The following is a 23,368-nucleotide window of genomic DNA, read 5'->3' on the forward strand; positions in this document are numbered from 1 at the left end:
CCCAGGGAAGATTAAAAGATGCACCTCGGAGTAAAATGAGTCTCCCCATTATCCTACAAGTATGGGTCCACTTTGGGCCTTCAAAATTAATGCTTTGACCTTATGACATGCAAGTTATGCAAAACATGACTAATAAGAAAAAACCACCCTGCTCTATTAGACAAGTCTAACACAAGATGTTTACTCTCTCCAGCCCACCCTTAACTCTAACATATCCTTCTTTGCTCAGATATGCTGAAAAGTTCTCATCTACGATGTCACAGCCTCACCTATGTGAAAATTGTAAGATTCCTATCTTCTTCACAATCCTTGTTTGTCCCCTATTGAGGAGTTAAGCTTTAATTCGTTTCTAACCCACCTCTTTATATGCACAATACAATATGTATTAGCTTGCTTCTTCATACTGAATTCTAATCAATTTATAACTTAAAGATCTAGGCCTACTATGTTTATAACCCTGACCCATTTACATTATCAAGATGGCAGCCCCAACATATCTATTCAATTACGCTGGACTTGAAATGGTTTTGCGGACAAATATAGAATTTTAACACGTGACCATAGGTGTAGGACAGGTTTTACAAGTCTATACAAAAAGAGGATACAGGTAAGGTCTTAATGTTTCAAAGACAAAAGGCCCAGAAAAAAAGACAATTATAAGCTGAGATCTGATACTTTTAACAACCTGGATTGACATAAAATGAAAATAAACCTAGACTAATCCTAACTAAACTTAAGTAATAGGACTTCAATTACCAACCATACTCTAAAGTCTAAAACATTCCGAGTGATAACAAGTACTAGTAATTAACAACATTTAAATTCCCTGAACCTCATCAACCTTCGGGAGCCCAATTTAGGAATAAACCAATACTCCACTATAACATAAATTTAACTCAAGTGACATAGCAAAAACACAGCATATGATAGTAAAAGAATAGCATGGTAAATAGTCATGAACAAAATCACAGTAGTTTTCCCGAGCGTTACAGAAGGAGCAAGGCGCAAGAACCCCTAGAGCCTAGGCGTGCAACTCTTATCAAAACTTACAAACAATTCAAAATTCTACAAAGTGTGATACAGCATCAGTAAAACTGCATAAATCATACTCCACTTAATAGTTTTTCCCTTACTCGAAACGCCATAACATAATAGCATCAAATTATTACTCAAAAATACGCAACTAACTTGTTAAATCTCAACCAAATCACGTTGTCAACTGAAAAACAAAAAAGCCCTAATTTTTATAATTCAGTTGTTATTATCATTACCAAACAGAATGCGAAGCCTGTTGGCGAAATGGCCGGAGGGTTCGAGAGCGGCTTCAGCAAGGAGACTAGTTTTGATGTGATCGATACGCTCCTTGAGGCTTTTCTGTTCTTCTTGGAGGGCGTAGTGGTCTTCTTCGAGCTCGTAAAGGCGGTACTTTTGGCCGGCGGAGCGGAGACTGAGAAGTAAAATTCCGGTCATGACGAAGAGCTGAAAGAAGCTGTCTTTTCTTTTGATGGCGTTGGCGACGAAGCCCAGTGATTTGTTTGCTTTCTCCACGCCGCCGGCGGTTGAGGGATTTGACGACGACATGCCTTCACTCTACTAGTACTTGGACCCAGATTTCGAAATATATACGTATATACTTGCTGCTCATCCCTGTACTTATAAGAGCAACCCCAATGGTGTTACTTATCTTTGACCCCTAGAATATAATAAAATAATGATTACCTAAAATATAAGTAAGCAAAAACTTGTTTTACTCTAATGGTATTCCCTATAATTATCCCTATATTTGAAAAAAATATTTTATTAAAACTTTTACTATGGTGGGGTAGATAAAAAAAGGAGGGAAAATAAAAAATGAAAGAAAATGAGAGAGAAAGAGATGAGTTGGAAGAAATAGGGGCTCACTTTTCTATCCCCAAAAGAAAGGGTTTTGTTTTCTCTCACCTAAAAATTTTAGGTAAGGAGAGGATGGTTGGAGTGAAGAATTTTTACTTCAACCCCTATTTTTGTCCACGTAGGCTCATTATAGGTAAGGGAGGTGTTCCCTTGGAGTTGCTCTAAGTCGTTTTGGTTGTTTTTTCTTCACATTTCTGATGTTTTTAACTACCACTTAAAATTTTATTTTTAAAATTGTTTTATACTATTAATTAGCAAATAATCACCTATTTCCTACCAGTATACCAAGTGTATCATCCGCAAATTTTTGGGATCAGATTATTTATTTAAAAATAAAATTCAAAAAATAAAATAAATCTGTTTCTTTTGTCAAACAATACGCAAGAAAAAGAAGCAACTCAAAATGCTAAAAAAAAGTTATAAGCTCGATTGGCACACAGGTGACAGGCCGGATTCTTATATTAATGCATTCCAATACCTTTTCTCTGTCAAACATCATTAAACAAACTTGTTCTTAAGTTTACAAAAATATTTGTTACAAAACTTAATTTTACAACAAGTTTAAATGAAATTCAGCTTATAGAAAACACCCCTACTTATTGCCAGAACTCCAAAACCTCTAATCAAAAATCTTCAAACTTCTATCAAAAATCTGAACACTTCAGGCACAACAATTGCCAGAACTCCAAAACCTAGGCTTAAAAGTCCAAGCTACCACACTTTTTATTATCTATGCTCTTCCTACTATTCCGTTCATTATCTATACCTCTGCGGCCAATTCCTAGCTTTGGCAACCCCCGGTTCAGTCCCTCCAGTAAAACACAAGCTTTACACCATTTCTTCAAGAAGAAGAGATAAAAAGATATATGATTAGCACGCCACATAAAGGTGACATCGAAATGCATCCTTTTACTAAAAGATTCACCAAACTACTTAAAAAAAGTAAAGCAGAAAAAGAACATTTGATCTGCAAAAAGATATTATTTCCTGGAATTTATACAACTTTAGACTTCATTTTTTGTCCTTCGATTAGCACGCCACATAAAGCGATAATAGAATGACATCAAAATGCATCCTTTTGCTAAAAGATTCACCAACCTACTTCAGAAAAGTAAAGCCGAAAAAAAACATTTGATCTGCAAAAAGATATTAATTCCTGAAATTTATACAACTTTAGACTTCATTTTTTGTTCTTCTATCCCCAACTCCCCAAACCATGGTAAAATATAATCACAAGATTTAATTATGATATCAGAGTAGAAGACATTGCATCTTCTAGTATTACCTGTACTTATAAGTGTACTCTTGACGGACAGAATCTAATTCTAACAAAGATTTAACAGATGAAGCCACATGTCATAACACCGCTAACAAATTTGATTAAATGCATTAAGAAAATTGAAGCTGACCAGTGATATTATATGATGTAGATTCAATGGAATGGAACAAATAAACAAAATAAGAATATAAATAAACAAATTATAAATAAATGTAGATGAGTGTATATACCCATCATTACACCATTGATATAGATGCAGGTATGAGTAGATGCAATGGAATGGAACAAATAAATATTACAGAGCAACTCAAATGAAAGTATAAAATATAGTAAATATTAAGTGCAGTATATATCTATGCGAAACTGTCAGGCAAATTACCAGCATATTCAGTTATTCACTAACTAGGCAAATGTGAAAATTTGGTTGAGTATGTGCACTGATGAAAGAGTGAACCGAATAGATGTTCAAATAGATGAACAAATATCAGCTAATAATTGATTATACGAGTATATAACATCAATATTAAGCTAAAAGTTTGTCCTTAAAAAGTATCAACAGACAACAAAACTACCTGACTAGATATATAGCCACAGCGTTCACATGTTCCTTGCTCTGGCATTTTTGTAGAAGTAGCAATCCTAAAATCCTCGCCCGATTTAATGATGTCTAGTATGGCTCTGGGTCTGCAATAACAAGCCATTGCATAATATTTAAAGTACCAGCAGCGTTTACAGATAAAACTGAAGAAAGTACAATATAATGTAAACAATAAACAAGTAACATGAAATTGGAGAAGGTATGAAGCTATTATAAAGGTAACCTGATTCTCTCTAAATCCTTGATGAACTCTCGAGCAAAACCACGATAAGCATTTGGAGAATAAATACCTGTATATACAATGAAAACCCAAAATCTAGTAAATAATAACATGAGAATGTAGATTAAAATTTAACACGGGCACAGACATGTTCCAGTATATATTGGTATTACTGAAAACTATTATGAGAAAAGTCAGAAGTTGGAGCTATAAAATGATAAACTGATGGTAAACTAAGAGACTGACGTCACGAGAAATTGAGGACGGTTGTGTAATAAAAAAAATCCCGGGCACTATAATATATAGAGAACATCTACATAAACGACGATACAGCTAAAGAAAATTTGTGAAAAGGACACAGATTCTAGATACTGTTACTCTACCAATAACCAAGTTGCATAATCCTATATTATTAAGATCCATAACTTTCTGGAAAATACATACTAAAGCTGAGCATTTGTTTACACTTACACTCTGTGGAAAAGTAGTCCAGCTTTTTGAAGTACGCATACGTGCCATCAGGTTAAAGTTTTGCAAATAATAGAAATCAATTAACTATTATAATTAAATACAATAAGGTTTATAATATAGAATAAAAATAAACAAAAAATTCGAGCTAAAATAGATTGTAATACAAACTCATTGAGAAAGGATATATAACAATCTCCTTCTCATATGTGTATTTAAAAGGCTTGCATCTAGGAATTGGTCCATCTTCACCAGTAGTTATGGATGTACACCTGCCCAGCCTACATTATAGAGGTCATAAACTAAGTCAACTATTTGACAGAAATATATGGGAAGAGAGAGCAACCAAACTTCATATGATATATTACCTTGCAATGTCACCTCGTAATATATTGAGGATAACTGTTTCTGCGATATCATCTGCATTATGTCCTGTAACTACTTTGTCGACTTTCAACAAGGCAGCACCTCGGTCCAGGGCCTTCCAGACAGAAGGAATCATACTCAATGTTATGATAGGCAAACATGCAAGATGCATATTTGTAATAACCCGGAAATTTCAGTGGAAGCATCAATGGGAAGCAATGATATTGAGCAAAAATTTAGAAAATAAATATATAAATTATAAAGCAGGCTATGTGATATTAATTTTTTCAATGATAGAAAAAGCAAAAAATATAACATTCGATTAAAGAATCTAATTATTGATATTACAAGATTATCATCATTAATTATTAAGCTGAATGTATTGCTTATTTAATTCTGAGCCTAAATTTTTTTACCACAGTAAACAAGTCAAGGTAGTATTCATGTGTATCCAGAAAGGACACGGGGCATAACCAGGAGTCTTAGCATGAGTAATTCAGGTCAATATATAATTTAATAATCAGGAAGATGGATAAGAGAGGAGAAAATGGATGCATGGAAGATATACATGGAGAATAGCACTCTCTCTTCTTTTTTTGGTTACAGCAAGTTGGAGAGAGATGTTGAGCTACCAAGGTCTGAAAAAAATATGTGTACCGAGTGTGTAGACATTTCTATGAAGTGGCTACCATACCGTACCAGAGAAGGGGAATCGAGAAGTGAAACCAACATGGTTATAACGATTAAACTAAATAAATAAGCAGAGCAAAAGAAAGCTTGACGATTAATAAAAAATATTCTAGATTCACTCTGTCCAATTACGAAAACTCTAATTTACGGTATTCTGTGAACCTACCTTTTTAGAGCACATCTTAGTTTTCATAATTTTGACTACGAGGTTCTGTGGATGTGGGTTCAATACGATACATAGAATTGTGAGTTCTTCTGCAGTACTTATGCAAAGAATATATAGAGAGTTGTCAGTTGAGAGATGCCCTGAAAAGGAACACCAAGTGGGATCAAAGAAACTACTTGGCTGCTTTCCGTAACGGCTAAATTGTTCAGGAGATGTTTGAAACTGAAAGTATTTGTTTCACACTTAGTTCGGCATTGGTAAGTAGTGGTTTCTTTATAATCTGCCCTGGAGTATGGGCTTGCATATTTAATTTGTTGGTCCATTGTAGTGGTCGATTGGTGTTGACAATCTTAGGAAATGTTGACATGTATTATCTTCTGTTATTACTTCCCTCTTCAATCATTGATTATATAGCTTAGTTGAAAGAAAAGAAGCCAAGTACAGTATTTCCTTGTAAGGTGCTGACATAGATTATAAATGCTCTTGCATATAATAATTTCCAGATCTCAACTTCTAATCAGAGTTACATTTTCTCTCGCTCCTAAGATGAATTCATTAAGGCTGTTCATTTCTGCTACAGGAACAGGATACACAAATTCATCTTCTATTCATATTTATATTAATTATTACTCTGCTTTCATCTTAAATCATGTTTTCTCCCTGGTAGATGAAGAAAAATGGTCAAGACTTCATCTACAGCACTTGCCACATTACACTGTAAAGCGTCTGATAGTATGATCCCTAGGAGCTTACTTTGGGATGGGAAGTAAACTTATCTCATAAATAAGAGAAATAACCACCAGTAATATATTGAATCATAATATAGTATGGCTAGGAGGGTACTAGTACGTTCCAGAAGAGAATACTTGTAGTGTCTCCTTTATGCTTTCTCACAATAAAGTATTTAGTTGTATTACTGAGGTTAAAGGTCTTCATTTCTGTGCAACCATTATTGTATCTGAAGTTCCTCTCAGACTTAGATATATGCTTGGCCAGTACAAAGTTATTCACTTGATGCGAAATAAAAGTCGCAGCAACTGCCATACACAGCTGACCAGCATGACATGCTGCTACTTGCTTCCCTATCAAACAAGTATTATCCAACTCTGGCATATTACTTTGAGATTTGAAACTTTGGTTCAGGTCATCTACCTAGCAGATAAGGAGGTCTGCAGGTTATACTTGCGAGAATCAGAGCAAGCCTCGTTTCACATATGGTGATAACTCATGGTCATGACCAGTAAACTATAAAAAAGTGGCACACTGAGATAATATTTTACATTCTCAGGACAGCAGCATTTATAAATGTCAATGCCCAGACTATAAAATAGTCATTTAACTTATATAAATTTATCAAAGATTATTTTATTAAGCCCGTCGCTAGCTTCAGTTCAATTCTATTTTCTATACTCCTGCTACTCATTCTCTTACATCAAAATTCTTATATCCAAGTGCATTAATATAAATTGGAATAACAGTTCCTTGGTCCACTCAAAGTTGAATATTATTTATTTGCAGCTGGTCAAAATATTGCTTGTTAGCAAAAATTAACCAGCGTTTTTTCTCACTGGTAGGCAAAAACCCTAAAGTGCTCCATTTTCGGCTGGTAGACTTAGTCCCCTCCATTCATGTTAAAATTTAGGCTTAATGCCTTCCGGAAGAATAATTTAAGCTTAATGCCTTCCGGAAAAATTTAGGTAGCATCAATCACTTGTTAGGGAACCGGACCTATATTATCTTCCGCTGTGATCTTCTAATTTAAAGATATGAAATTTAGAACTTCATAATCTCCCACCAAACTATACACGTCCCAAGTGATACATCTCGTTTGAAGGGGGGCAACTTAAGGCTTCTTACAGATTACAAATGTGTAGAAATCGCCATATCATATATAAGAATAATTTATATAATATTCATCGAGTCAAATATTCTTAACAGATTATCTACTGCCATTAGTAAGATAAAATCAACATATACAAGATTAAAAGTAAAACCCTTGGTCAGAGATCACCTATGTAGTGTACTTGTGATAGGATATGACCCTGATGAGTGATGAGTGATATCAGGATATGGCACTGATGAGTGATATCACACTTTATAAAGGTCATTAATAATTAACTTGCCTAGTAGGCCACTAAGCTAGTTGTTAAACACAGAAGAGTAGAGAAACATATGTTTGTAGGGATCGGAATTCGGAAAACGATATTGCTGGTACTAGTCTGAGTGCCCTAGATTTCACTTCTTACAAGTGGAGGAAGAAATAGTTAACAAGGACTTAACAGGTGAACAGGAAAGGCACGTGAACTTGGAAGAGTAAATCACTGTATATACAAAAGTTCATAGCCCAGAACCTACATATAATTCACATTGAAGTATATTAAACTTTATGATATTCACATCATTTGTTGGATTCATCTCTTTGTTCATGAATCATTTGACTGTAAATGGAACTGTACATATTATACATACATGCCTATATATTTATGATCTTTGCATCACTCATATTTGGTAAATTCTAATTCATTCTTTTATACAATTCTATCACAAAGACAAAGATATATATTATTTGTATATGACAGTTCTTAATTCAATTTCATTTTTGCAAATAGTTTTGAGTTTTACTTGCTGAGCATTAAAATCACTCACTCTTGCTATTGCAATATTTTCAGTTGAGCTGAAGCAGGAATAACGAAAGCATTAAGGAATGAACTAGAGTTAAACCATCCCCGATGGCATACATATGGATATACGACCTGGTGGTATCTTTGGTGTTTTAAAAGTAAAGCAAAGTTTTGAACTTTTTGCAATTTTCCCCAGGGAAAACGAAGCAGAAGTTGCCTTCTATTTACAAAATTCTCGATTATATTTTCATTGGAAGTTTTGGGCGTTAAAATATTCTTATTGACTAATGTTTTGAAGTCCATTGTTTCATAAAGTGACCAAGAACAAAAGATTATTGACGTATATTTGTGCCCCTTTTTTGATCACAGAATGATACCTGGCGGCGGAAGACACCACAAAATGTGCAGTTATTCTTCAAGCCTATCATCTTTACTATCTCATCCATGGTCCATCCATACAAATCTTTATACGAAACAACTTTTAATGGGAGGCCATACTGAAGGGAAAAACAAAAAGTATTATTTGCATTTTTAAATATAAACTATAAAGTAATACACAAGATGATTAGATGAACATATAACAAAAAGAGATTGAGTTAATAATCTTGCAAGTGAGCATGGAGCAACGATATTGTATAACACCTATAACTGATATTGTCAATGGAGGGAAAGAGTCCATATATGTTCATGGAAAGGGAGGTCTGTGGCCGATGCCATATACAAGGATATATCACTAAAATGACGGTGAGAGAGAAAAAGGGCCATGTGCACAGAAAGCCAGACAAATTTTTTATCCTACATATATAATGTGGGAAAAATCATACATTCAGTTCAATTATTAAACCAATACGTAGAACAATAGTAGATACAAATAAATGCAGAACTCAGAAATGTGTAGTTGTGTACTACCCTCCCAATCAACAATTAGAAGTTACCAAGTAAAGAACAGGAAGACGAGTATAAGTTAATAACATGATCACAAGATCATAATTAATACATAAAGATCTTTGAAACCTGAATCTCATTTCTTTTGACTGTTTCAAGTGAATCATCCCTGTAGCCAGTGATTCCTTCATCAACGGATAACAGAAAGAGATCCAGACCATAGTTATGGCGACGATTTAATTCAGCCATAACATAAGCAAGCACAGTTGAATCTGCACATACGATTATAACTAAGTAATAAAATCCATGACTCCAGAACTCATCATATATCACTAAACAGTAAGACAATTCTGAGTATACAAAAGTTATCATAAATTGAGGGGTTTTAGTAGACAAAAACCTTTTCCACCGGAAGCTCCAATAGCGATACGTTCTCCAGGCTTAAAAAGATGGTTATCGACAATAACTCTATGAATCTCATCTTCGAAAACTTGATAGAAACACTCCCTGCAAATCTTCAAGACCATAACATTTCAAAAAAAAAAAAAAAAAAGGGATCCTAACATATTTATGAATTGAATTCTTGCAGGTGATAACATAAGCATCAAAAGAGTAATACAAGTGAGAAGATATAGTAATAAGTAAAAAAGAAGTTAAATAAAAAAGTTACTTGTTCAAGGGTTTTAGGTCGTTTGAGAGCCGCCTTAGTTTGATTACAAATAGAGCAATTACGAACCCGGCCGCTGCTCTGCGCTGTTGCCTTGGACTCCATTAATCGGTGATTGCTAATTTGTGTTGGATTGTGTCAGATGGAGAGCAAACACCGTGATATGACAGAGGGAGGGAATTAAACTATCAACTTAATTGGATTGTTTAGAGGCTTGCAACAAACAATTCGAATTTCCGCAAGTTGGGTTAGGTAATGGACACGTTGCAAAACCTAGCAGCCAATTACAAAAACTTTTTTTACTCAAAAATAAAAAAAAATGGCCTCAAATCTCTCGTATTATTGAAACAATGCCCAAAATAACAGGAAACGTTGACGTTACTGAATGGTATTTGAGTTCATTTTTTTGAGTTCTGATATTCAGGCCATTAATGATGAATATATGCGGTATTTAGGGTCAACACCCAAACTTTTATGACGCTCATTCGGGTTGGGCGACTCGTTTAAGTGGGCAGGGCTCTGATCGACTCTATCCTTGAACAAGCCGAATTCGGGTAAAAACTTTGCCTCGTTTAATTAAATGAACCGACTCAATTAAACGAACCGAGTTCGGGTATAGGTTTAGACTCGATTAAGTGTAAAATTAAATGAGTTGACTCGCTCGACTCATCAACACTGGCTCGTTTAACTAAACGAGTCGACTCGACTCGTCTCATGAAATTAAACGAGTCGAGTAGGCTCGATCATCTAAACGAGCCGTCTCGACTAAATTAAACTTGTCTCCAATTACGTTCGGCTTGAAACACGTTTTGCTGGACTCGAATCACATCCTGGCGCTCACGGTCAAGTAAGGAGTAAAGCTTTAATCTAAATTTTTTTGATCTATCTTATTAATTTCAAAAAAATAATAATTAGTTTATTAATTATATTTTGATTTGAAATATAAAAATAAAAAGTAAATTGATAGATTAAGATAATCGATTAATTATAATTCTCAATTTTTATTTGCCATAACTTTTTATTAGTTAATTGTCATTTATTCGTTATTTCTTGTTATCATGTGTATACACATTATAACGTCAGAAATATGTTCGAAAATTCCAAAAAATATTGCAGCAATCTAAATATAAAAATGTTGATATGTTTGCCTTCAACATCGCTTCATAGCATAATGTAATCCGAAAAAGATTTCACTCATTAACAAAAAATATAAATTTTTGTTATAACTACAGTAACATATTATTTTTAAATATAGTAATCAACGGAGTGCTATAGTATTTTTATACCAATTCTACTATAGTTTTTTTTATGTTTGTAATATTTAAATATTGAAAATTTTATATTTATATTATTAATTAAATATTATTTTTTTTAAAAAATTAAAGCCTCGTTTTATTAATTCGCATGTGGCCCCAAAGTCTCATGAGCCGGTCCTGATCTACGACATGAACTCGTGGAGACTGTTACATAAACTTTCAAGACACTGTGAATGCACTAGATGCACCTGTAAAATATTCTACAGGAGAGTCTTTTGTTTTCTTTGAAGAACCAAAATGCCTCAAACGATATACCCCGGAGATGACATCCTCTGGCACTTCCCATTCTATGTTTCCTAATCCAAACAAAGTACTATTATCTTGATTCCATTTGAAGTACAATGAGAAATCATCGTCATCATATGCAGGGCTCCATCGTTGGCCTTGAAGCATTTCTACTACTGCAAATGTGCCTTCTGTCAATAGATCGTACCTCGGGTTTGGACTCCAAAACGTGGCGCTAGGCTTGTCTCCTTTTCTGAATGATCCGCTCTTCGGTTGCTTTATGTCTTGTTGCATGTCCCCAAATTTTTTGCCAGGGGGAGGTGAGTCGCCTGAGGGGTCTGTTACCAAGCTTATTTGCACTGATGAGAGATCGGGTGGTAATAAACCGGTGGTGGGAGGATTTTCACCTTTCGCCATTGATTTTGCTAGTTTGTTGAATTCTTGGATGTATGCTGATAATGTGTGAGGACCATAGAGTGTTGATGCAGCCTGCACGCGTAGAACATGACAGAGCATAAACAAAAAAACGAGTGCTATATAAGATTTTGTTTATAGCTTTGGCATAATGCACAAAATATTACTATTTCTCTTGGAGATGAATCAGTTACTGCTATTTTTGTGATGAATTTTCATGCAAATACCACCTACCTCGTATCGTTGTTGCTTGTACTCCTCAAAAGTAGCAATATATTGTGAATAGGTGTTGGATAAGCCTGCAATCACGATTTGTGTGTCCTCATCAAATTGTCCATTTCCATTGGTTATCAGTGTTTGCTTAACTGCCTCCCTCAGTCTTCGGCCAGCCATTGTTGTGAACTCTGCCGGAATTAAACAAATCAAGTTACTAGATGGAGCTTCGATTACTAATAAGTAGCATAAAGGTGTTACTATGACAAACCTCCTGGTACTGATAAAATGATTAGTTTACCCAACCTCAGAATTTGAATTGGAAGAATTGCCGGCTGTTTACATAAAAATAATTGGAATAATCTTAAGTAGCAGTTAGATTTTATGAAATTTGTAATATTTGTTTTGCTTATGAGATAAAAGAGGTATTAGGAGTCGCTATCAAGTATTACCGCCCATGCATAAGGCCAGGACATTTCACCGGTGTCAAGCAAAACACTCTTTGGCTTTTGACACTCCACTTGGTACTGGCTTGGTTCTTTAAGTACATCTCTCAGTTTTTTCCAAAATTTGTTGATCTGCATTAAAATTCCTCAACTCAATTATTACTTTTAATAGGAGATGAAAGAAGGAACTCTCAAATTTGATGAAATGGACCTTTGTGTCGCCTTGTTGAAAACCGAAAGCACCAGGGCCATCAGTAGTGCCAGCAGCAAAACCCGGGCCAAGAGCTGCTGGACAAGTTTTAACAACTTTGTTTCCCTCTAGTTCCACCTCAATATCTGTAAAGTTCAAATAGACATGTCTGTAGTCGATTTTTCCTGTTAATTCTTCTTTAGCAGATGTAAATAGATCCACAGCCTTCTGAAACTGCCGCTCTCCTATGATCTGTGTGCTAAGTGTTTCATCTGGATACCTATAATAATCAGAAATACTTGCATCCTTATTAATTAGACAAATATAACTGTTCATTATTTTTCCTTTCTAATCTAGCATGCTATGCAAGATAGTTTATTTTATTACCCAGGGCCTCGTCCAACACAGAGCAGATCATTTCCATGACACGATGAATGATTGAAATCACAAGGTAGACCACTGTCGGTGCAAAATGCTCCAAGAACATTGGGACTGACATCTCCCACATTAGATTGGCAAAATGCACCAACGAATCGTGTTCCATCATTTTTCCTTACCTTGGATTCTTGACTGGTTGAATTACCGCAAGGTTGACCCCCTGTGGCTTTAATCTCTGATGCTTTCTGTATAAAGGCCTTTTTGTCTGTCATACAAATGTGCAAGAATAAATCAGTAGTGCTTCTGAACACCACTACTAGAACTTTCAAAGAATAACAGGGAGAAGTTGTGAAAAAGAAAGCGCTTTAGAAAATTTTATTTATTTTTGTCAGAAGCGCTCTAGCAAATTTGTACAAAAGAAGACATACTAAATTTGTTGTTGAAGTAGTTCTGACGAATGGAGGTACTGTTAGTGGAGGAAGAAAACCAGTCTTCAAAGAACCTAGCTGCAGCCCCCTTGTTATCACCACTGATGAGCTTATTGTCTCGGCTCATGGAGGTTCCATGTGTGGCAAACCAGTTGAATGCACCAATGCTCTTTCCACTCTTTCCATCCACAAACTTCAATAGTGTCATCTGTGTATCAACATTTTGTGCATACCTCGCTCTCTCCTCTGGAGGATTGAATAAATACGCACTTGGGCTCCTATTTACTCCTCCATTAACCAAATCTCCTGCTCAATTTATGAGTCCATTATAAGAAACTACAAGATTTTACAGTGAAATGATTGAAAACTTTTTGATTGAGCTTACTCTAGGAACACTAGATGGTACCTTGGTTGATGAAAATGGAACCAGGCTTGAGATTTTCATGAGCTTGAACAATACTCAATTCAATAGCTGTTAAGATAGCTTCAAATGATTGTGGCACAAAACCAAGAGAAGTTATAATATAAACAACATACTGTAAATACCCCCCTGGACCAGCATGAGTATGGGTTCCACTGATTGCCACATTCTCTTCAGTATACAATTTCCCATACCTTCATAGAAATCAGCTAAGTCAGATTCTTGAACTCTCAAAATAATTTTTAATCCGAATAATATAATGCAGCTAGCGCGCTTAGTCTAGAATGATTTATGCTTTTGTAGTCATCTAAAAAGAGTAAGTCACCTCTTCTGAAGTCTTTCAAGAACTTTAATTGTGACAAGTTGTGAGGCCATGCCAGCGTCGAGATTAACAAATGCAAATCTGGAACCTCCTGAGCTCTCGGCCACAACAAACGCCCTTGCTCTCAGTCGAAAATGTACACCACCAGTGACTTGATCCATGTTACCATATCCCATCATGTTAACTCCCGCGGCTGGGCCAGTTGAGTCATAGCTTCCTACTCCGATCAAATACTCTCCACTAGCACTACTACCATACAATAGACCAAGCACTGCGACAACAAAAAGACAGTAAAATGTGTTTTGGTAATTTTTGCTAATCATTTTTATCAGATGTTTCGTCCGTTAGGAATGTGCTTAGAGTTTTATACCTGCTGTGGACTTGATCGGCTAGGAATTTCTTGTAGTTTTGAAAATGATTACAATTTACAAGAGAATAATACTTGGGTTAGTCCGCATGTAGTTTGTATTAAGTTAAATTATTCCAGTTTAAGGTAATCTAAACAAACCTTAATCGTTTGATCAGAATTATCTTACAGATATTCTCTAGGCCTCTAGCATTCCCACTGAGGATTAAAAATCGTCGATTATGGAATACAGTTTTTTGGTCTCTGTTTTCAAAGAGAGTCAGTACTCGTAGAAAATGAAAGACGCGACTTTAGTTATATGTCAATATCAGACACTGATAAAGAGTTTAACTTGATGAATCATAAAACCACAGTGCTGTTCAAAACATACAAATCAGTTTTTCAGTTGGGTGGAAAAGACTTGTTGGCCCCTTATCGCGTCCTTCTAATTACTTTTCTGCCCTTCTTTATAACTAAGTTTGTTAGTACTTCCTGCTTTCAGCACAATTCTGGATAAATTTAGCAGCTTCAGTGCTCAAGATTAAGCTATTCTCCAGTAATATGTGTTTTTGTAAGATACCAATTGATGTATAATGCATGCAAGCAGATTAGAACATTACAAAACAATGTAATAAATACTTTTATTATTCTGCAGCAACTCCATAACATACCTATGGAGTTGAAACTTATACAAAGAAATCACTTACAAATAGCAAAAACAAAACGAAATAGTAATGCACCCTATCATGAACATCATGATAAAAATAAATACAAGAACCAAACTCAAATCGAATCCAATAAAAACCACACCATCATCTTCAACTCTGCTTTGATTTAGCCGATGAAGAAGAAGTCACTAGTATGCAGAGTCTTTCTTCTCTTTCACCAGCTTCTCTTTCTCGGCTTCATGACTACTGCTCTTGCTGTGGTGTAGGCCGGGAATGTGCTCTTTGATCTTCTCAATGAAGGTCTTTTTCTCCTTAACAGGCTCGTATCCAACAGTAGCGGTGGCAGCGTACTCCACACTGACAGCAGGTGGGGAGTACACAACTTCTTCAGTTTCTTGGTATGTCACTACTGGTGCATCAACCTTGTCATGTTTGTCGTGAATCTTCTCTTCGATCTCATGATGTTTTTCCTGAATCTTCTCTTTGATCTCTTGATTCTTGTCATGAATCTTCTCTTCAGTGTTGTGGATCTTCTCCTCGAGCTCATGGTGCTTGTTCTGGATCTTCTCTTTGATCTCTTCATTCTTTTCATGAATTTTTTCTTCAGTGTCGTGGATCTTCTCTTGGATCTCGTGATGCTTGTCTTGAATCTTCTCCTTGAGGCTCTCCTTCTCTTCAGGTTCGACAACAACTAGCACACTCTCATCACATTTTTCGGTTGGAAGAAGATAGGCCTCAACCTGGTGATCCTTCAAGTACTTCTTCTCTTCCATTTCATAATGCTTCTCAGCAATCTTGTCTTTGATCTCTTCATGTTTCTCATGGATCTTGTTTTCAATCTCGTGGTGTTTCTCCTCAACCTTGTCCTTGATCTCCTCGTGTTTCTGGTGGATCTTTGCTTCAACCTCGTGAATCTTTCCCTCAACCTCGTCATGCTTGTGGTCGAGCTTCTCTTTGATCTCATGCTCCTTGTGGTGAATCTTCTCCTCGACCTCATGATGCTTGTTCTCAATCTTCTCTTTAATCTCATGCTCTTTATCGTGGATCTTCTCCTTCAAGCTTTCTTCCTCATCACTTGACTGAATCACAAAATATGAACGTAAGAATTAAGTGAACAATAATATATACAGGATTACTATATTTTTCAGTACATATGAGTCCTATATATCCTGTCAATATTGGTAAGTAGCACTTACTGAGCAAGAGTCGGATCGATGAAGTTTCTCTTTGATCTTCTCCACAAAGCCCTTCTTCTCTTCAGGTTCAACAACAACTAGGACACTTTCGTCACATGTTTCAGTTGGAAGAAGATATGCATCAACCTTGTGCTCCTTCAAGTATTTCTTCTCTTCCATCTCTAGATGCTTCTCAGCAATCTTGTCCTTGACCTCTTCATGTTTCTCATGGATCTTCTCTGCAATTTCATGTTCTTTCTCTTTGATTTCATCATGCTTCTCAGCAATCTTTTCTTTGACCTCTTCATGTTTCTCGTGGATCTTCTCTGCAATCTCATGTTCTTTCTCTTTGATCTCCTCGTGCTTATGGTGAAGTTTTGCTTCAGCCTCATGAATCTTCTCCTCAACCTCATCGTGCTCGTGGTGGATCTTCTCTTTGAGCTCATGTTCTTTCTCATGAACCTTCTCCTCAACCTCCTCATGTTTGTGGTGGATCTTCTCCTTAACTTCATGTTCTTTGTCGTGAATCTTTTCCTTTAAACTCTCTTTAGGTTCTTCACAAGTCTCGGCTTTGTCATGGTGGTGGTGAAATTTCTCTTTGATCTTCTCGACAAAGCTCTTCTTCTTTTCTGGTTCAACAACTAGTAGCACACTTTCCTCACATGTTTCGGTTGGGAGAAGATACGCATCAACCTTGTGATCCTTCATGTATTTCTTCTCTTCCATCTCATAATGCTTCTCAGCGATCTTGTCCTTGACCTCTTCATGCTTTCCATGGATTTTCTCTGCAATCTCATGTTCTTTTTCTTGGATCTCCTCATGCTTGTGGTGAATCTTCTCTCCGGCCTCATGAATCTTCTCCTTAATCTCTTCATGCTCGTGGTGGATCTTTTCCTTGAGCTCATGTTCTTTATGATGAATCTTCTCTCCGGCCTCATGAATCTTCTCCTTAATCTCTTCATGCTCGTGGTGGATCTTCTCCTTGAGCTCATGTTCTTTATGATGAATCTTGGCCTCAACCTCATCATGCTTGTGGTGAATCTTCTCCTTAATCTCAATTTCCTTATCATGAATCTTGTCCTTCAAGCTTTCCTCGGGCTCAACAACGACTAGCACACTCTCATCACAAGTGCCAGTAGGAAGAAGATATGCATCAACCTTGTGGTCTTTCAAGTATTTCTTCTCTTCCATCTCTAAATGCTTCTCAGCAATCTTGTCCTTGACCTCTTCATGCTTTTCATGGATCTTCTCCTTAAGCTCATGCTCCTTCTCTTTGATCTCATAATGCTTCTCCTCAATCTTGTGTTTGATCTCGTCATTCTTGTGGTGAATCTTCTCCCCGGCCTCGTGAATCTTCTCCTCGATCTCTTCATGTTCATGATGAATCTTCTCCTTAATCTCATGCTCCTTATGATGAATCTTGGCCTCAACCTCCTCATGCTTGTGGTGAATCTTCTCTCCGGCCTCATGAATCTTCTCCTCAATCTCTTCGTGCTCATGATGAATCTTCTCCTTAATCTCATGCTCCTTATCATGAATCTTGTCCTTCAAGCTTTCCTCCGGTTCAACAACCACCAGCACACTCTCATCACAATGTCCTGTGGGAAGAAGATAAGCATCCACCTTATGATCCTTCAAGTACTTCTTCTCCTCCATCTCAAGATGCTTCTCCGCAATCTTGTCCTTGACCTCGTCATGTTTCTCATGAATCTTCTCCTTCAACTCATGCTCTTTCTCATGAATCTTGTGTTCGAGCTCATGAACCTTGGCCTCAACTTCCTCGTGCTTCTCATGAATCTTCTCCTTCAAGCTCTCTTTCGGCTCTTCACAAGTCTCCACTTGGACAACAGCCACAATCACAGGCTTTTCGCATTCATCAACCGGAGCCGAGTAGTGTGCACCATGTCCTGCCATTTCAGTATCAAGAATATACAAAATGTATAATAATAAGTATAAATATATCTAGTAAAATCGTTAATGTATGTGAATAGGTGAGTAAGAGTGATCGTATATAGTATTTGCAGTGAGAGCTGGTTTATTGCTTTTGAGTGTTGATGAGAAATCAAGAGCGCATCGAATGCTTTTATAGGCGCATTCACGCGGTTATGACACAGCTAATTACGCATGGAACGTAGAAAAAGTGTGGTAATTTCTGTACTAACTACTTTAATTACTAAACAAATGAAAAAATTAAACCTAATCGAGTACTAATCCAGCTCGGCTTAATTAATTACTCTTCTGGATCCTTGTGTGGCAAGTTGGAGGCGGCGTCTTCATTTCGTCCACTTAAAATTATTTTTTGCTAACAAACAATGGGGCCGTTTGGCTTGACTTAAAAGAAGTGACTTATTGCTTAAAGTAAAGAAGTGGATTATAAATAAGAAGCTGAGTTGAACTTATAAGTTATTATAAGTGTTTGGATACCGTGACTTATAAATTTTTAAATGTTTGGATAACTTAACTTATAAGTTGGTACAGTTTCGTAGTTTTGTAATATAATTATTTGATATTTACGAATTAAATTGAGAAAAGTTGATAATAATATTAGATTAGATTAATATTTATATTATATAAGTTTTTGGTTTGCTTTGTCTCTCATTTTGTTATAAATTTTATTTATTTATTTCTTAAGATTATATTAAAAATATAATTTAGGAATGAACAAAAAGATTTGAACAAACTTCTATTATTATAACTTATTCACAATTAATAACTTAAATAAGTAAAATTATGATTCGAAACTATATTTTGTAATGGACTAAAATGTCTCACATTTAAGTGATCTATAAGTGTGTTTAAAAATTTATATAAATATTAATATATAATACTAATATATTTGAGTATTATATAAAATTAAAGACATAAGTTTAAATAGAAAAAAAAAATTATATTCAATTATCTCCTTGAAAATAACACGAACACTGAATGAAGTATGCAGCAGGAAGCGGAAGAAGTTTAAGTTGGCTCCATATAAAAGCTAAGATGTGTAGCTTTTTTTGCCCGACTTCTTTTACAGTTTTAAGTGCTTCACTTTGTTTGCCAAACGGTTGGCGAAAAAAGAAGAAATGGGCTTCTGGGCTTTTAAGCCCAGAAGTCCCATTCCCAAACACACACAATATAACTAATCCCTATTTTTTATTCGCATGCTCCTGTCAACAGTAGATCAGAACCTGCTCTTACGCGCCACGAAGGCAGTAAAAATTGGACGCTACCAAGGTTTAAAAGTTAAAATGACATTTATATGTTATTTCTGTTAAAATTATTCAAAAATAAGGATGTGAATAAAAATTATTTCCTCCAAAGAATAATAAAACTAGATATTGGACTCAACCAAAATTTCAGGGTTAGACTATCCTAATTCCACCTTCGGTTGAAGTTAAGTTCGTATAAATATACTTTTTATCGATTGCATGTGTTTATCGTTATAAATAATTGCTGTAAAAATTTAATAGCTATTTAAATAATTTGATCCGTCTAGGTTTATAAGTTCCTCTACCATGCACATTTTCAGTATAAGCGGTATTTACCCCTCTATCTATTAAAAATTAGCTTTGATGCAGAGAATCTTATAATCTCATAATAAATAATATTTGAGCAACCTTTTCACATGTTCGGTAGAAATAATACTCCCTCCGTCCCCATAATTGTTTACGTACACCATTTGCACGCATTTTGAAGTTCGTATAAAGTATAGTTTCATTATTTTTTTCAAAATTTTTTTTTTTTTAAATAAAAGTTTAAAGATCAAACTTTTATTCAGAGAAAAAAAATTAAAAATATATTGCGGAACTATACTTTAAATTAACATGGAAAAACGTGTCAAAAAGTAGCGTAAAAAAATGAGGGGGACAGAGGGAGTATATATCTTTAAGGTTTTCATCATCGAGTATTTTTATTCAACGATAATTTAGCGTTCATCTATTCAACTTCATCCTCCAAGTTAAACAAGATTTAAATGGCATTTACAAACAATGTCATTCAACGTCCGGCGCAATTTTCAAACTTCAACCCCTGAAAATTGGGGAATATCTTACAAGTAATCGATCTTCCAATTTATAAATTAAATTCTAGACTCTCTTAACAATACAGATTTATACGTTTTAGAACTGGGTATATGTGTTATTGAAATGAGCGAGAGTTGAATCCAAATGGCATATAACAACAAAAAAATCAACTATTTAGACTATGCAATTTTTGAGTTAATGTAGAACATAAGAGAATAAATATGAAGGAAGTGTAAAACGTTGTTTCTTAGTTTCTGGAAGATACACGCATCAACCTAACAATACTTATCTCAGTAAAAAATGAACGATACGAAAGTGAGTCTCAAGATGAGCATAGTGCGAATACAGAGGGCTTACAGATCGTAAAGCGTAAAAGCTTCAATTACACGCTGGTCTGCGTTGTTAAGTCACCTAAAAGGCTATCGGACACGTCAGATTAGAACATGAGACGATGTAGTGGTGGGTCCCTGATCGGTCAGCCCAGAGAATAGAATGAGCAGGGCTTATTGTCGTTTGCTAGCCAATAATGAGTTTACAAGTGGCAGAATGTGGGGTAACATGAAATATATTAGACTTTTCAAAAGAGGTGGTGGAGTAGGTGGCAGCGTACGTAGGAGACTGTGGGCCCCGACGTATGTCGTTTTTATGTCTTTTTATTACAAGTTGGATATACTAATATAGTTTGGCCGCCACTGTGGACATGTGGGTCGGTTTGACGTTTGTTCCATTAACGACTATCACGTTCTGAATCCCATGAATCTTCTTCATGTGTTCCTGGGTCCCACTGGCCGAACTCGGACCCTAGGGCACCACCCTTGGCGAATTACCATGAGTGTTTATATATAATTATGCTACATTTTTATATTGAAAAGTATCCATTTTAACTTTTAATGATCACGTTACAAAACATTTCATATATATTTTTTAAGAAAAATGTTTTTATCTTTCGCGTCGGATTATTACATTATTAAATTTTGGGCAAATGGAAAATTTGTGTCCAAAGTTTTTACAAGTGTGTCGCGATAATATTTCCATCTTTTTTATACTCCTTCTGTTTCAAAATAGATGTCCACTTTAAAAAAATCACAATATATGGAGTGAGATTGATCTAGGATATATAAATAAGAGATAAATAGAGTAGAATTGATTTTGCAAATATAATTTTGCATTGAAAGTTGAAGTGGACAAGTAATTTGAAACAATTTTTTTTTAAAAATGAACATGTAAATTAAAACGGAGAGAGTACATCACAATGTTTTCGGAGAATCAAAAATTTAAACCGAGTTATTAATACTTTTTTCCTGATTAACTGTAAAGAAATTATACACCTGTTTCTAAAGGCTGCCCCTGCCACCGATTTGGAACAAAAAAGCACAAGCGTCTAAGCTCTAGCAAAAAAAAAAAGGGTCATTCCATATGTCACATGTTCATGCAACAAAGCTTCTTCCTAGTATGGATCCAATGATGCAGCCTAAATAGAATGTGCTTTTGTGTATGTGTATGCTAGTACTACATATACATGATTATCGAATACATCTACACAACTTTATTTAAACTACATACAATTTAAAGTTGAAATAGAAACTTGACTGTGCGGGAACCCTTTTTTACTATTCCATACTTGAGGTTTTTATTCCTGTGCTAGTTAATTGTTTCGTATCATCGTATTAATAATTTTCTTCCCACAAAAAGTTCCACAGATATTAATACAATATTAGGCATCTTATATATCATTTATATGTATAATGAGTATATGACTTTTTTTTGGTTAACACTTATGCCGCTCTATTGATACAAGAGTAAACTTCAGAATTGTTGCCAAAGTTTATACCGATTTTTAAAAAATTGATCAGAGTTCCAAATTTTGAAAAAGATGACCACACTTAACGGGTGCCACACTTTTAAAAAGTGGAGTCAAAATTTGACCACTTTCTGAGAATTTGGAACTCTAACCAATTTTTTGAAAATCGATATAAACTTTGAGCACAACTTTGAAGTTTATCAAAGATAAATTAAATAACATTAATAGGATTGAAATGGTCAAAACTCTAAAACAATTTAAACTTCTAATTTTACCCTAAACTTATAACTTCCAAAAGTCCAAACAGTGTTTATATACACAGAGAAGCATAACCTATAAATTATAATACAATACTTGATAGTGTAATAAGGATCTCTCGTTCAAGGATACTTCACTAAAATGAAACCACTTAATTTCTCAAATCATCTTTTTTTTTTAACAAGTATGCAGGGAGTTGAGGATAATGCATGGAACGAACTCCCTGACGTCTGCGAAGGTGGAACTATATATATATATATATATATATATATATATATATATATATATAAGCAATGGCCATTTTCAGACACGTTTGGTAGAAAGTGTATTGTAGAATAACATAGCTAGTCTAACAAACCCCACTTTGGCTGCTATGTCCAACAATAATTTAGCAACACTCCGTTATCATCTGTATAAATAAACAACTTTTGAACTCATTATCAGACGATGAAGCCAGTGGATTACACGTCAACTGAATCATATCTTATATATTAGGTACGCATGAGAACAAGGGGCAATTAGCAATCATGCATGTGGCTGCAAATGCATTCTATATGCAGCTTCTCTTATGTTACAGGATCAATTTGAGAACATGTCAGCATGCTGCAGCAGCGTCGCGAATATTAGTTAGAATAGCCCCATGCATTGCTAGAGAATCAAATATAAACAAATTCGATGGCTAAAATAAATGAATTATATTTGTATTTCCCGGACTTGTTACAGTAAGTTATCATACAATGTAGCACAGAGATACTCACATAGGAGGGCCCCGGCTTGTATTTGATACACAACACCAAACTATGGACCAGAAGTCCAGAAAGCAAAAACTCCTGGTCGTATTATTACGAGTAAACTTCAAAATTGTGGGCAGAATTTACACTCATTTTCAAAAAATTGGCCGGACTTTTAA

General features: G+C 35.3%; 4 protein-coding genes across 4 annotated transcripts; all 4 read right to left on the reverse strand.

Annotated features, from left to right (window-relative positions):
* Nucleotides 1–924: 924 nt before the first annotated feature.
* LOC108222056 (uncharacterized) lies at nucleotides 925–1,630 on the reverse strand. The gene has a single exon (XM_017395944.2). It carries the CDS (start codon nucleotides 1,579–1,581, stop codon nucleotides 1,252–1,254), a length of 330 nt encoding a protein of 109 aa, XP_017251433.1. The 5' UTR covers nucleotides 1,582–1,630; the 3' UTR covers nucleotides 925–1,251.
* A 670-nt stretch (nucleotides 1,631–2,300) lies between these two features.
* LOC108222845 (cytoplasmic tRNA 2-thiolation protein 1) lies at nucleotides 2,301–10,093 on the reverse strand. The gene is made up of 10 exons (XM_017396776.2): nucleotides 9,857–10,093; nucleotides 9,587–9,701; nucleotides 9,316–9,458; nucleotides 8,679–8,798; nucleotides 4,827–4,939; nucleotides 4,647–4,739; nucleotides 4,462–4,502; nucleotides 3,994–4,060; nucleotides 3,745–3,856; nucleotides 2,301–2,732 (listed from the first exon to the last, which is right to left on the reverse strand). Exons 1-10 carry the CDS (start codon nucleotides 9,956–9,958, stop codon nucleotides 2,592–2,594), a joined length of 1,047 nt encoding a protein of 348 aa, XP_017252265.1. The 5' UTR covers nucleotides 9,959–10,093; the 3' UTR covers nucleotides 2,301–2,591.
* A 1,218-nt stretch (nucleotides 10,094–11,311) lies between these two features.
* Nucleotides 11,312–14,466, reverse strand: LOC108222843 (neutral ceramidase 2-like). The gene is made up of 9 exons (XM_064093228.1): nucleotides 14,210–14,466; nucleotides 13,870–14,078; nucleotides 13,464–13,769; nucleotides 13,045–13,300; nucleotides 12,679–12,937; nucleotides 12,474–12,599; nucleotides 12,293–12,356; nucleotides 12,043–12,212; nucleotides 11,312–11,883 (listed from the first exon to the last, which is right to left on the reverse strand). The coding sequence occupies exons 1-9, from the start codon at nucleotides 14,383–14,385 to the stop codon at nucleotides 11,329–11,331; spliced, it is 2,121 nt and encodes a 706-aa protein (XP_063949298.1). The 5' UTR covers nucleotides 14,386–14,466; the 3' UTR covers nucleotides 11,312–11,328.
* A 702-nt stretch (nucleotides 14,467–15,168) lies between these two features.
* Nucleotides 15,169–18,462, reverse strand: LOC108222842 (uncharacterized). Its single transcript, XM_017396771.2, has 2 exons — nucleotides 16,417–18,462; nucleotides 15,169–16,299 (listed from the first exon to the last, which is right to left on the reverse strand). Exons 1-2 carry the CDS (start codon nucleotides 18,307–18,309, stop codon nucleotides 15,409–15,411), a joined length of 2,784 nt encoding a protein of 927 aa, XP_017252260.1. The 5' UTR covers nucleotides 18,310–18,462; the 3' UTR covers nucleotides 15,169–15,408.
* Between the last annotated feature and the right edge of the window lie 4,906 nt (nucleotides 18,463–23,368).

This window comes from Daucus carota, chromosome 5, assembly GCF_001625215.2.
Source record: "Daucus carota subsp. sativus chromosome 5, DH1 v3.0, whole genome shotgun sequence".
NCBI classification, from domain to species: Eukaryota; Viridiplantae; Streptophyta; class Magnoliopsida; order Apiales; family Apiaceae; genus Daucus; species Daucus carota.